Raw genomic sequence first — 16,160 nt, forward strand, 5'->3', positions numbered from 1 at the left:
CTCATGGCCCTCCTTCCCGCATCTATAGAAGCACCTTCTATGTCCACCACTTTCACAAACACCATAATACTCCTTTATATCAATAAGTTTACACCACAAAACGAACACGCATTCACCATTCTATTCAATTATGCACCCTACACTCAGAATTCTCCTTATCCCCCCCACTCTGCAGGTATCTATCCGCATTCACCATTCTATACCAACATTTTGAAAATTGAAACACCAGCCTCCATTAATTGAGCTGGACATTTCGTATTCTATCATACAGAACAATTATCAATAAATTTTCTAATGTATATCACATGTTTAAAAACTAACTAAATTTTACTGAAAATAAAAAAGAAGACCAAGTACATACTATCATATATCATTTTTTATTTCTTAATATATAAAATTTTTGTGTGACGGCAAGCTTCCCCTTAGATTAATTTTTTTGTTTACCGAAAAAAAAGAAGGAAAGTTTTGTATAACAATAGTAACGCATGCACTGTTATATGAAGTTGAATGTGGCTAGTGCATAGGTAATATGAGCATAAAATAGAAGTAATAGAAAAGAAAATGTTAACGTGAATGTGTTGTTATACAAAGATGGATAAGTTAAGATATGAATATATTCGATGAAAGATAGAAGTAATACCAATAGTTGAAAAGATGAGAGAACATAAATTGAGGTGGTTTTGATATAATGCGAAGACCTCTAAATGCTTGGGTAAAAAAAAGTTTGTTACCAAGAATTTTTCCTCTTTATTTTTCTTCTCGTTTATTTATTTATTGTTTTTTTCTTTTTTCTATTATGTATTTCTCTTTTTTTTTTCTTTCTAGTGTCATTTATATATTTTTTCTATTTTTTATTTTATTTTTTATCCTCTCTTTTTCAACAGGGGATCGCATTTAATTTTTTGGGAATTTATTTGTTAATTTTTTCAATACTTTATGGTGTCACCTGTTAACTTTTAAAATTGATGTATATAATATTACCAAAAAAAAATGATGTATATATAGTGATAAAAAATTGTAAAGCTTGCGTATACCAGTAAATTATGTCCTTGTTTTTAGCTTGGGCACTCAGAAATCAAATTATTTCTTTTGGTATCTTTACTATTGAAATATCTAGATAATTTTGCAACTTAATGAACTTACGTACCTTTTGTCAATGCAGTTAATTTTGTAAGGACATTATTTTCTCATATAAAATTATATTCATAATAATAGCGAGATAAAAAAGTTTAATATTCTTAATATTAGCATCCGTCAACATATATAAAGCCTTACATGTTAGAAAAAACAAAATGTTCGCGGTACATTTTTTTTATGTACTCCAATTTTAATTTTTTTTTAATATCCTAATATTCTTGTCTTGCTTAAGAATGGAGGTTTGCAGAAAATGATGGATCGATTTTAACTGCAAAGAATGGCCGGCGAACACTGTAATGAGACAAATAACTATGCTAATACATGCTCAAGAAAATAAATAATCACAAAAAATGGATAATTTTCTATGGTAATTTATACTGAAAATCATTGCGTATTGAAGTTCACCATAATTTATTTTTTTCATATCTGTCTATTTCACGTGTAAGATATAGTACTGTAATTTTTATTTTTATTTTTTCAATTTTGACTGAATATTACCTTTAAAGTTCATCACTAACTTATCTTTAGAATAATCATAGGTTTTGTTTTCCCCTTTTTCGTTAATTATGAATTTCTAATTGTTTGATATTTTTATCCCAAAGTTGGGTAGAAAGTAACTTGTAAATTTTAATATCATGAATCTATGTAAAATGAAAACAAAGTTTTTCCCCCTAGTTCATACCTTTTATATATTTTGGTTATAAATAATATTCTTAATACAAATTGAAAGGAGAATTTGATTCCTCTCTTCTTTTAATTGTAGGATTTAATTTCTTTTATAGGAAACAAAAATAGAAATGTTTGTATTTATAATTAAAAGAAATTACCTGTTGCTATTAATTACGACAAAATATATACATATACATAATAAATTATAACCTTATCATTTACCACACACTTTTAGTGTGTATAGGAGATAAAATTATTTCTTACAGCATAAGAGATATTAAACCTTAAAATTAATTCTATAATTTTTTCCTATTACTGATGAATATTTCTTATTTTTTAAATAACTTAAACTATTTATTTAAAAAGATCAAATCAATAGAGTCATTATAAGGATGAAAAGGTCCAAAATACAATAGTAAAAGACACCTTAAATACAGATAGAAATAACGTGTTATTTACATAAAAAATGTTATATTTACAATTTTTTTCTTTACAAACTCAACTAAACATTTCGGGGAATAGACTCGGCTAGAAATGTATTACAGGGAACATAAATACATAGTGTAGTTTGTAAATAAAAAATTTGTAAATACAACCTACCATTATTTACATATAGCAACAAGTTTACATAATTATATTAGAAAGATATAATTTTTTTAATTATGAGTCTATCTTGTAAATAAAAAAATTAACAGGATCAGGTGCACATAAGTTACACTTTGATAAGAACAAAGTTTAAAATTGGAGAAAAAATGTTTCACAAAAAAAAATATCACCAATGCGACAATATTCAAAGAATTTATTTTATAATAATGCATGTAAAGACATTTTTTAAAAAATATTTATCATAAATAAAAAGATAATATAATCTTGGAATTTATTTTTTTAATTTTTTTTTTCCTTTGATAGAGATAACTTCTAATCTTTAGTTTTTCTATCAGCTACCGGCAAATTTTTTGTGAAGTTACATATTTAATACTTCATAAAAACTACATAGTTTTTGTAGTTAACAATTTAAAAAATTATTTACTAAAAATCCATATTAAACTAAGTTTTATTAGGTGATGATTTTTACCATAAATTTTAATATCGTCTATGCATGCATTGTACATACATGTTTTAGAATCCCAAAATTCCAGTGACTGAATATGCAGCATGTTCCGTAGATGAAAAATCCCAAATATTCAGAAATAAAATGTACCTTGGTTAAATATTCCTAAAATCTCACTGAAATGACAACTGTCTGATCTTTAATCTTTATATCATAAGGTCTGATTTGGTACTTATTCTACTTTTCCCCTTCTGCATAAAACACCCATAATTAGCATAAAATTAATTAACTAGCTTATAAATTAAAAGTGCATAGAACTAATTAACATTAGTATCAATACCACCATATAAATAACAAACATTCCCTTTCATACAATTTGCAAAACAATGACAACCTTCACTTGCCAAAAAACAATTTTCATGATATATGTATAAATCCCATTATATTATTTATAATTAAACATGAAGCCTAATACTTCGGTAGAATTAATCCCATGAAATTATGGCTAACTTTAATTAATTAATAAGTGCAACTTAAATCATAATTAGCGACATATATAATATTTCATGCATGTATTTATGAAGCATAAACCAAAATCTTGAATTCTCCTTGCAAAATAAAACATGATAAAAAGAAAAAAAAAACTCCTTTATATTGTTAAATGTATGACTTAAACGTTAATCTGTTTGTGTCCCGAATCCGCTTGAATGCCAATTAATTTCCTTGAATAACTTGGATAAGCAAGATCATAACTTCTAAATTAACAACGCCTGATCATAGGAAAATATAATACAACAAAAATTAAAGAAAAAAAAGAGAGAAATGATTTTGAATCTTATTATTATTTTTATTTTGAGAGACATTATATTTACAACCTATTTTCTCCCCTTACAACCACCTTTGATGAAAATCCAATCAACGGTTATAAAAAGATATTAAGTATGAGATATTGATTTGATTAATTTAGATTCAACAACTATAAAAGTAATTGTAAGAAAATAATGTTACCCATAATGTTACGACCACATCTTAACCGTTGATTTCCGTCAATCAACGATTATCATTTTTCAAATCAAACTCATTAATTAATTATTAATTCGCAATAAATGATAACCGTTGATTGGCGGAAATCAACGGTTTAGATGTGGTCGTAACATTGTGCATAACATTATTTGTGTGTCACAATATCCTATCCCAATAAAATATAAGAAAAAATATGTTGTAGATATAACATATTTCTGTTTTATTTTTGCTTTATTTGATCTTAACTATCTTTTTTCTGGCCTTGTCGGGTTCCAAGCATTTAAACTTGATCATCCCAAAAAAAGAAAAAGTTCCATTTCTAGTCTCTTTCATTCTTTATTTTCCAGCAGTCAAGAGGATTCTTCCAAGACTTTCGAGGTGAGCTCATGGAAATTGACTTTACCCGTGGATCCAAGATACTTACTATTATTTTAACAGAAAAGCATCACATTCAAGTCTGTGTAGCAAAGAAAAAAGTCCTGCTCTTATCTATGTCTTGTCTCGCTTACTGTTGATCTTATAATGTCCTCTATATATATGCTTCTTTTGCTTTCCCCCCATAGTCACACCGTGAGAACATATATAACATTCTATTTGATATCTCCTTTTTATGCTATCAACAGTATTTTTGCATTGAATGTGAGTCTAATATTCTATCCTGAGTGATTCTTGGATTTCTATTAATCTATTTCCACCAAATAAATAAGAATATTGAAAAGTTTGTGTGTCATGTAAACCTAAAAACAAAGTGCATTGATGTGTAAGAAAATTTTCTTTATCCAGTTCATACTAATCAACAAGATAATTTCAAAGTAATATTATTGTTCCTCTAATTATATTTATCAACCAACTCAAGTAGTGCACACTGCACACTACATACATTTTGTATGAATCAAAATGACAATTTTTACAAAAGGAAAAGTTTCACTTTCTAATTACAGTATCCCACATTTTATATCCACTATATGTTGTTAGGTTTCACAGAAAAAAAGAAAAAATATATAAGCTGATAACTGATCACCTCGATCACCAAAGTAAAGCTCCTTGATTCAATGTCCAAAAGTCTGATCAGCTATAATAATTATTGCAATGACTGTGACAAATCCAAAGAAGGCTTATAAATATCCAGTGAGTTTTCAACTTTCAACAGTAACAAGACTGTGATGAAGACTAATTAAACACCACATGAGGAATCTAAAACCATAAAGTAAAAAAATAATTGAAGTCTAAAAGTTAAATAAAGTGTATCTCTCAAATCAAGATAACCATATATCAGAGATAAGCATTAATTAGAGTTTGGTTACTTACTCTAAAAGCCTTGAGAAAAATGGGGGGAAAAGCCCCACTTTTTATTTGCCAAAAAACACGTTTGTGTGCAGTGACAATCCAGACAAGAAGGCGGCTGCTGAATAAGAGAAGTCAAGAAAGTATATATTACAAAAAAAATGAAAATAAAAACAAAAGTAACAATGAAGAGAGAGAGAGAGAGAGAGAGGGGTTATCAAGTCATAGACAATCAATAAATGATATATGGTAAGAATAGCATAGCAAGTAGAAAGAGCAATCAAAATGGACTGAGTTGGAATAAGAACAGAAAAATTTACCCTTTTACAGCTGTACAACTTTCTGCGCTTTATCTGCAAAGCCAAAATGCATAACTAAGCAGAAGAAGCAGAAGCAGAAGCAGAAGCAGCAGTGTTGTGATCGACATCAACCCAACAATGCTAACAGAAACATTAGAGGAAAGAAGAAAGCAACAAGCTTTTCTGTGTATCATTAAATGCTGCAAACGGAAAGAGAGAGAGAGAGAGCACAGTATTGAAGCAATAAATATATATATATATAAATTTGTATTGTATTATACACAATTGAAAGGTCTAAACGTAATTGATCTCCTTGGATTTCATGATGTTCCATTTCTTCATCAGGACCCAAATCCCCAGCTAATTAATTCATCGAGAGCACTTCTAAACTTACTATAAGTTCAAAAGCTAAACACTAATTACTGATCAGAAGAAGAAGAAGAAGAAAGTCTAGTAGCTCTTTCCTTTGTAGCTGATGAAAGAAACCAAAAAGAGAAAGAAAGAAAAAAATTAAAAATTAAAAATGCTGCAAAAGAGAGTGTAGCTCTAGCCCAGGTAACTTTAGAACTCGTATCTTCTTCATTATTTGTCTCCTGAATTTGTTTCAATCACTGCCGGTATTGCAAAGAAGGGTCCAAATCAAAAAGCATTGAAGCTTCCCCTCTTTGATCTCCAAACCTTGTTGATGGTGAGAGTAGTGTGTCTTCATGGGGTACCCTCAAAAGCTGAAGAGGTGGTAGAGAAGAAGAGGGAAGTGAATTAGCCATTGTCACATGTGCTACCGAAGTTGAGGACAATAAGCTGCAACATTTGGGGTCTTCTGATGGTGAAGAAGAAGAAGAAGAAGAAGCACATTCCATGTTCACCCCAAATAGCCTTAGCCGTTTACTACTACTACTACTTGAACCACTCTTAACACCATGGTGATGATGATGATGATGCTGCTGATGATGGTGAGCAACAGGAACAGAATCAATGATCATGGGGGAAATATTCCCTCCCTCTTGTTGTCGTTGCCTTGTCAAGCTTTGATCACCCCTTGGCATTGATGGGGTTGACCTCAAGTAATAGACCGAGCCAGATCCTGAACTCAGTTCATTGTAGTTGTTGTAGTGAGGAGTTCCACCACCATGGTGGTGCTGTTGTTGATGCTGAAAGGGATACATATTGTTGTTGTAATTGAGCTGCTGCTGCAAATGGTTATGGTTCCTTGGTGCCTGTGGTGAAGGCAAGGAGTACAATCTTCCAGTTCCACCCCATCTAATAGAGTACTGTGACAAGTGTGGCTGATTTGGAAGAAAGAAAGGTGTGAAGAGTGTTGTTGATGGATCAGGGCCATGATCAGGTCTTCTCCTCCAATCTATGAACAACCTATGCCTATACAATTCCCCAACACCACGCTGAAACGACACAACATCACCAGCATCAAGCTTCTTCTCCTTAACAAAACGGCTCCATCCTTTGGTCATCACATAGCTCTGGCTACTGTTCCAATATGAGTACCTGAACCTCCACAACTTTCCATTCCTGTCTTCAAAATTGAGGAGCAAACCTTTCTCATTTGTTGAGGAATCAAGAGGGAAATACTTCTCAGCATGCTGTTTTGGTATCACCAAACGGTTCAGCTTCCCTACATCACTTGGTGTCACAACTTTATCAAACATGTGCTCTTTCTCAGTTGGATGGTTGTTGTTGTTGGAAGAAGAAGAAGAACCAGCACTTGCATGGCCATAACCAGCAGGATTAGGAGGTGGAACAACTCCTCCTGATCCTTGGAAATTGGCTTCATCACTAACATCTTTGTTGTTATTGTTCCCAAGTGATAACTCCATGAAGTCTAGCTGCTTTGTGTGACTATTGGTGAAATTGGAAGAAGCTGCTACATCTTGGTGCTGGTGTAATAACCCTAGCCCAGATGATGAATTGTGAGATTCAATAGCAGTGATACCCTCCTCTGGATGATGATGATGATGAGGATGTAATGTATAATTTGTTAATGAAGGAGAAGAAGAGAAAGAGGGTGAAGAAAAGGGGTAGTTGTGCTTACTGCCACTGCTTTCTTCTCTTGTTATAATCTCTTCTGCTGTTTCCTCTTCCTCTTCTTCTTCTCTGCTATCAGAATACCCTTTCACTTCTTGCATCAACTCCATGAAATTATAGAGTAGTGAGTATTCCCACCTCGGATTCTGCTAATTGTAACCTCTGGATCTCAGAAAATTAAACAATGTCACCCAAAGAATAACATAAAGAAAACAAAACAAAACAAAAAAAATTGAAATAATTAGAATGAAAGGAAGAGCCAGTGGAGAAAGGAAGTGGGGGTGGGGGAAAATAAATAATAAAATAAATAAAGAACGAAATTAAATTTGACAAAAAATAAAAATGGAGAATTTAGAGAAAGTGGGTCTGAAAAAAAAAAGATTTTTTTTTTAAATAAAAAATTACCAAGAAATATTTTGAGGAAGATATTTCACGACCCAGATTTTTGAGGCTGTAAAGGAAAACTAAGAAAAGCAGGTTCTTAGCACAAGAGAATTGTAAGAGTCGGTGCCTTCATATTTGACTCTTGAGGCTTCAAACCCTAAAGACAAGCCATGGAGGAATCAAAACTGGGTCAAGTTGTGGTTATTGTTGACCTACAAAAGCATAACATGAAGAGTCAAAGAGAGAGAGAGAGAGAGAGAGAGAGAGAGAGAGAGAGAGAGAGAGAGAGAGAGAGATGAAGAAGGGGAAGTTGATGTGAGTTTTAGCTAAACAAGTATAGTTACCTCACAGGAAGCTTCTTTTCAAGTAGGAAAAAAGAAGCAAAAACGTTTGTTCCAACCCAGTTTTATTCTTAAGATTAGAAAAGAGAGAGAGAGAGAAGAGAAGAGGGTTACTACACTTACGTGGGGGACCCATTGAATAATGTGCTTAATGGGGTCATGTGAGCAACTAGTCCTTTTCATAATATTTAGGATAATAATCTGTACACTATGTATATATATATATATATTTAGGGTTTTATAAGAGTTATGTTGTAGAAAAAGTGATTGTGTAATGTTATAGAGATTCATTTTGTGTGTCATAGTTTTTTTTTGCTTTAAAAAGTGTGAGCTCATAAAATATTATGTGTGTAGGAAAATTTAAAGGACAAATTAAAACCCAGTATATTTATGCTTCTGGTTCCAAACCGAAAGGCCAGTTGTTCAAGAAACAATAAGCTTCACTCTGTTAAATCTCCACCGTTGTTAGGTGATATTTACCATAATTATTTTTTATTATCAATTTTGTTATCATTAGATTAAAATCAAATCAACCGTTACAGACTAACATTAAACGAAAATCAATTTGATTTTGATCCAACGTTTATAAAATTTATAATAACAGCTAGTAAGAAGAAAAAAAAAAATAAGTATAACTTCTCTCTTATTTTAATATGAAAAAATAAAATTATTAATTAAATATATATAAAAAAATGGAAACAATATCTATGACTAGTTGTTATAATACAGAACAGAAGTAGAGAGGGGATGCAATGCCAACGGTGTAGTAGAGGAGAGAGAATGCACCATATGTTATTAGGTTCTTTTGTGTGTGTGTGTTTGTTTTGTTTTGTTTTGGTTTTTTTTTTTTTTTTTTGACTTGTGGTGCCATTGATTGTGTGCTGTGTTCTGTGTGATGATGGTCCCTCCTAGCCCTAAGGAAAGGCAATTAGCTGAGAGAATGAGAACAGATACCTCTCTCTCTCTCTCTCTCTCTCTCTCTCTCTGCAGGCCACCCTACTTCTTCTCTCAATGTAATATATGTATGTGTATGTATAAACTGCTTTCCCTTTCATTCTCTTTCAAATTATGTCTTATGGTTTCTAATCCAATATTCTTCAACTGTAAAAGTTTAAGGAAGAAGAAAAAAAAAAAAAAAAAAAAAAACCTCACCCTTTTATACTAATAACTTCTCCTTCAAAACTTCAACCCATGAGTTCACTTCAAATTTAATAACCCGGATCCCCAAAAAAACAATTAATAACCCGGATCCCCAAAAATATGACAAATGCCAACTTTTAGTTTCAGCTTTTGATAATATTAACAAGTATTTTATGCATTAATTACATGAGTATTTTAAATTTAAACAAGATTTAAAAAGTATGAATTAAAAGAAAATATTTCAAAGAAATTCTAAATTGTAAAGGATGTATGCATGGTTAATTCAGACATATTTTAAAAATATAAATTAAAACAATTTAAAATTATAAATAAACTATGTGTAATTTTATTAAAAAAAATAAATTAAGAATAACATGTGTAATTTTAAAAGTGAAATAATTTCGAAGGTTCTGCCAATACTGTCGACTCGATATAATACAATCTAATTTAATACATAAGGATGGAGCAATTAAAAATTAGAGAGAAGGAAAACAAGTTTTAATGTAAAAGTACAAATTTGAAAAGGTTTGATATGAGAGTATAAATAAACAACGAGATTTGGGGAGAAAAGAAAAAAATTCAACATGAAAGGAAAATTTAAGAAAAATTTCTTATTGTATCATGTTCTTCCTTAAAGACATGTGGTTTTACTGAAGTTAAGTTTAGTTTTTTTTAATGTTTTTCAAAATCTATCAAATTATTAATTATTTTAAAAGTTTTCATTTTAAATTAGAATTTTTTTCTTTCTTCTCTCAATTACTTATACTTTTAAATGTTTTTTTATATTAAAATTTGATCTTTTAATCTACTCATAAAATAACACATGTCCTTCTTAATTTCTCTTTTTTAAAATTTTAAATTTCTTTATTTGATTATTATGCATATTTTTTTAATCCTTTTATTTTCCTCTTTTAATCTATTTTTTTATTATACCATAATTGAATACGCATTACATCCTTTATAATTTAAACATTTTTTACAAATATTAATTTAATTTATAAGTTTTTAAATTTTACCTAAACTTAAAATACCCGTGCAACACATTGGATATATTTATTTGTTATTTTGACAGTATCAACAGATGAAATTTTAGAAGAAATAAGTAAAAAAATAAATTTGAAAGTAGTTAATATTTCAAGAGTGTTAAAAAGGTGCTAAACAGAAGTAGTGCATGCCACACAAAAAAGAGTACTATAGGAGATTATAATGAAGAAGACTTACTTATAGATAATCCATTATATATTACCATTATCATCTTGTGTATGTAATTTATTACCATATCTTAATTTTTGTAATTTCTTTACAACATAAAATTTTCTACCTTATTCCTATAAGTTGTTTTTTAGGGATAAAATATATGGTAATTTAATGGAAAATATATTTTTTAAATTTTTTGATAGTTTTTAATTGTTTATAAAATACATGTTGTTAGGAAGTAAAATGGAAAATCATTATTTAAAATTAATGAACTAATAAAGTGGAAAATTACATTTTACAACAATTCAGTCTAAACTCACTAATTCCCAAAATATTCAAAAGCTACCCACAAAATAAGTAAAAATAGAAAAACAAAAATATTATTTCATTCTTGTTGAAATTATATTATTATTTTCATTATTGAATGTATTAACTACTTATAATATACAGCTGCGATATATGTTGATGAATATATATATATATATATATATATATATATATATATATATATAATATATTTTTTATGAATCTCTTAATCTTAGGTTTTTTTCACCAAACCAATTGCTTTTTTTAAAAAAAAGAAAAGAAATACTTTTTATCAAAAATTATTTCAAACTAATGTGGTCAATCTGAACGTCAATGATGCAGGACTTAATGTCACTGTGACAATCCCCTACATTGACAATGTGTCTGTAAGACTTTTTTAAGTCTCACATGTTGACTATAAGTACGGGACTTAAAGCCAGCATGTCAGTCCCGCATGGCAAATATATAGGACTTTATGGCAAGCGAGTGACTTATATGCTAGCGTTAAGTCCAGTACGAACAATGTGCGGTATTTAAAGAGTCTCGCATGCAGTGGTGGAGCCACTTGGGAGGTAAGTGTTGCCTTAGCACCACCTAATTTTTTAAAATGGTATAGATTTTTAAAAAAAAATTATATAGCCTTTATATTAGTTGGATTGTAAAAAATAATACAACATTGACCACCTGATTCTACCTGGCTGGATCTTTTAGCATTATCTGATTTTTTTCTCTGGCTCCGCTACTACTCACATGGTCATCGTGCTGGACTTACACGCCGACAATAATCTCGCATCTTTCACATGCGAAACTTATCTCATATGATTAATGTGCAGGATTAATCACATTAGTTTGAAATTTTTTTTTAAAAATGAATTAAATAAATAATGTTTTTATGTCAAAAGCATTTGTTTGGTAAAACAATCCTCAATCTTAGCATAAAAACATATTGGACAAAAAATATATATATTATATGAATTATTTAAAGTGAGTTTAACTTTTCCTAGGCTAGTACTGATGAGTAATGACTGTAATACCAAAAGTATTTGTATGTGGTGGTGTTTAATTAATGAGAGAAAGCAGCAACCTATAAGATTGTACAAAACAATTAATTATCATTTTTGTTTGCAATTATCGATTAAGTTTAAATAAACCAAATTTGACAACCACTTGTATCACCCACATAATTAACAATTCCTTAAGAAGATAGGGGCATGGTGTTTTCTCAGACTTGTTGAATATAGATACATTATGTAACTTAGGGGAATAAACAAGAAAGTTGAAATTAAAACAAGTTGATATAACATGCAATTATGCATAACCAATAATTAAGCTGCTCTCGGGCACGTGTTTGACCTTTTATTAGGTACCTATTCACCAATTTAATTATAATCGCCAGATTTTTTTTATTTTATTTTTTTGGTGTGGATCGCCAGATATTTAATTTCAGGTAGAAGTTCAACATACTTGCATATTTGGGAGATCACGTATAAATTCTCAAAAAAGAAAACAAAAAAAGTCATCGTTTTGTTTATGTAAAGAACCTTGGGATACACCACCCCAAAAGCTAGCTCAAGGAGTGAGAGTGTCCAAGGCTTTATAAAGATCATATTAGTTGCCCATCCAATCAATGTGGGACTATATATCTCAACACGCCCCCTCACGCAAGAGCCATTTAGGCTAGAAGCGTGGAAATTGCACAGGCCCATTTTTGGTTTACCTTTTTGTGCTTTTTTTTTATTTTTATTTTTAATTCCACTTTTTAAAGCGGGAACGGTGAGGCTCTGATACCATGTAAAGAACCTTGAGGTCATCACCCCAAAAGCTAGCTCAAGGGGTGAGAGTGCCCAAGGCCTTATAAAGACCATATTAGTTGCCCATCTAATCAATGTGGGACTATATATCTCAACAGTTTACATGTCATGTTGGAAGATTACACACGTCTTCATTAAGGTCCCAAGAAGTCAAAATCATTAAGAATATGAACTGCTAGCGAAATCATGTGCATAAGTCTTTAATATTCCAATTATGAAATTGCTTAACAGAACCTCCGCATGAATGTTCTAATTTATATACAACTGATTTTTCAATTAATATATTCCCAGCTAAATGGAAAAATATTATAGAGCATATGGTCACGTACATTAGTGTTTATTGGCAGAAAATTTTGAATTAGCCACGAGAAAGGTATTTAATGTTGGGGTATTTTCAAGTAATTTCAATTTTTTTATTATATCACTGCACATGCTATATGGTATATCTTTGAGTATGTACCTTCAAATGTCATCGAGAAAGTAGCTTAGTCAACATTGAACACAAGTTAAACGACTATTTATCAGTTGCTATATTATATTGTGTTCTTGATAGCATTTGAAATGTGATAATATTTATTGAAACGCCACAAAAATTAGAAATTGGATATAAAAAAAAAAAGTTTGGTTATGCTTTGAAAGAATTATATTCTATATATATTTTGAGAAAGTAATTGGAAGCTCAGAAGAATAATTATTGTTTAATTAGCACAATATATATTTGCTTTCATTTTTTAACTACACAGAAAACAACTAGTGTAAACAAAATTATAATAAACCAAAAACTAAACAGGGTTTAGATATTTGCCTTATCATAGTAATGCTTCTTGAAACAGAAAGCAAACAAGTCCTTGTCTCTTTGATGGTTGAATATATAGTTAGCAGTAACACTACTTTTTAATACTGTAGAGTGTACAATTAATTCATACTGCTGCAAGCTAGTGCTATACGCAATAGATGGCTATGTTTATGAAAAGTAAGTGTCATGTGGTCCAGTGTAATCTATGTGCCTATTTCTATGGTTTGGACACAGTCTCCGATCACCATAAATTGTACATTTGCATCTATGATATAGACAAACAAAAAGATTAACATTGTCATACTTAAGTTGTAGAGGTAGAAACATTGGGAATAAGGGTATCAAACGAGTAGCTATGCCTTGACAAGAGGAATTGCGTCTAGTCACATTTCAATTATTAATTATATTCGTGTGATAACATTTGTTGTTTCTTTTGGCACTCTCATGGAGTCATGGTATGGTTGTTGAAATGAGATATCCTTTCCAAACATTCTGCTACACATAATAATAACAACAACTATTATACTAATAATAAATCATACTAATAATGCCACAGGATTATAAATAAAATATACGAGAGCTACCCTTCACCTTAAATTTAAACTATACCAAAAAAGGGAAAAAAAATGCACGAGAGAGAGACATGCCATTTATTTTGACACCCAAAAAAAATATAAACTTGAAATAAAAAGCTGTATAAGTCTTTTTTTTTCTTCTTTTTTTTGGTAAACTAGTCTTTTCTTTTCTTTTCTTTTCTTTTTCTTCGCTCTAGTTAGGTTCAAAAAAAGAAAAAAGAAAAAGAAAACACTAAAATCCCATCTTTCATTTCCTGAAATGAGTTATTATTGGCTTGAGAGTAGAGAATGTATAACAATGGCATGAAACTAAAGGAGGAAATATATTTCATACCAAAACAAAATATGTTAATTTTGTCACCGTACCGTTTTGCATCTTAATTAATTATAGTAATCTGCAATATTTTAATTCCCTTTTCGTTAGTTTCCGGTATTAAGCTGCAAACAATTGGTAAGTAACACATACCGAGAATTTCCGAGGAAATGTCACATACACATAAGTTGAGGACAGATAGAAAGTAGAGAACTGCAAGGCTAGATTCCAGTTCAGGCCCTAGGGCAATTGGTAAGAAGTTGGTGCAGCCGCCCTCACCCTTCTTTTTTTAGCTACTAACACAAATTTAAAGCCTATAGTCCTATACACTGAAACCCCACGGCAGCAACAATAAAAATAAAATATCTATCTGTACCAATATATAAATAAATAAATACAATATTTATTGCGGACCCCTCTCTTTCATATTTCAATTAATAACGGGTCGTATATTATATATATATATAGGGATAGGATATTGTCACACCCAAGTTATGTTACACCCATGTGACACCCAGTCAATCTCACCGTTAGATCGCTTATGTTGATCCAACGGTTATATTTATTTCCATCTTTGTATGATCATGATTTCTCAAATTTAATATTTTATATTTATTTATACCTTTGTATGATTATGATTTCCCATATTTAATGCTTTCACTTTAAATTTGGAAAATCATGACCATACAAAGATGGAAATAAATATAACCGTTGGATCAACATAAGAGATCTAACGGTGAGATTGACTGGGTGTCACATGGGTGTAACATAACTTGGGTATCACAATATCCTATCCCATATATATATATATATATAAGAAGATTATATTTAATATCATTCTAGACTTATTATTTTTACTATTTTATTGGTTACTGTTTGATCAATTTAAAATTAACTGAGGTTAATTTTTTTTTCCATTTTTCAACTGTTAATTTCAAATTGGTTTAATAATAACTAATCAGACAATAAGAGTAGTAAGCCTAAGCTAGTAGTAAGTATAACCGTCCTATATATATATGTTAAATCATTTCTGCAGCGGTTTTACGTACAACAACGACATGTGTATGGTTATGATTCCCCACCCTTAATGCTTTCATCCTTTGTATGGCTATGATTCTCCACATTTAATGCTTTCAAGTATATATATGGCAAATATTTGATTGCTGCACGTACAACAGCTGCAAAAATGTAAACCTATATATATATATATATATATATTTATATATATAGGGTTTAGCGGATGTACAATGACTGCACCTAAGGATTGGTGCAATCATATAAAACTACGTCGTTTTATAGTGTGAAAGCATTAAATATGGGAAATCATAATCATACAAAGACGGAAATAAATATAAAGCATTAAATATGGAGAATCATAACCATACAAAGATGAAAATAAATATAATATTTTCATTTTCTATAATTAATTTTGAACGCGAACTTCCTTTATCCCAACCAAAACGACGTAGTTTTTAGGTGACTGCACCAATGCTTATATACAGTCACATTACAAATCATTTTGCCATATATATATATACATATATATATATATATAGTAAATACTTATCTACATTGAACCCAAAACGACGTTGTTTTGAGGCAAAAATTAAGGTATTTTTATTATTATAATTTATTTTAAGGTTATAATAGTCTTTTTTATTATAATCTTTTAATTTTTCAACCCAAAACGACGTCATTTTGGGAGCAAATGTAGATAAGTTATCTACATTCACTTTAGAAACATTAAAGCCTATATATATATATATATATATAAATATATATATATATATATAT

General features: G+C 30.0%; 1 protein-coding gene across 3 annotated transcripts; it reads right to left on the bottom strand.

Moving 5' to 3' along the window:
* Positions 1–5,656: 5,656 nt before the first annotated feature.
* Positions 5,657–8,347, bottom strand: LOC133287339 (B3 domain-containing transcription factor NGA1). 3 transcript variants are annotated; one of them, XM_061484920.1, is made up of 4 exons: positions 8,232–8,347; positions 7,909–8,099; positions 7,511–7,665; positions 5,657–7,369 (listed from the first exon to the last, which is right to left on the bottom strand). In XM_061484920.1, the coding sequence occupies exons 3-4, from the start codon at positions 7,611–7,613 to the stop codon at positions 6,072–6,074; spliced, it is 1,401 nt and encodes a 466-aa protein (XP_061340904.1). In that variant the 5' UTR covers positions 7,614–7,665; positions 7,909–8,099; positions 8,232–8,347; the 3' UTR covers positions 5,657–6,071. The 3 variants fall into 3 exon arrangements, with proteins under 3 accessions (XP_061340904.1, XP_061340903.1, XP_061340902.1); XM_061484919.1 differs by having other exon boundaries at positions 5,657–7,417; XM_061484918.1 differs by having other exon boundaries at positions 5,657–7,665.
* Positions 8,348–16,160: the final 7,813 nt, after the last annotated feature.

Source organism: Gastrolobium bilobum, unplaced genomic scaffold (genome assembly GCF_033153095.1).
Source record: "Gastrolobium bilobum isolate Gb01-03AN ecotype WA unplaced genomic scaffold, APGP_CSIRO_Gbil_v1 utg11002, whole genome shotgun sequence".
NCBI classification, from domain to species: Eukaryota; Viridiplantae; Streptophyta; class Magnoliopsida; order Fabales; family Fabaceae; genus Gastrolobium; species Gastrolobium bilobum.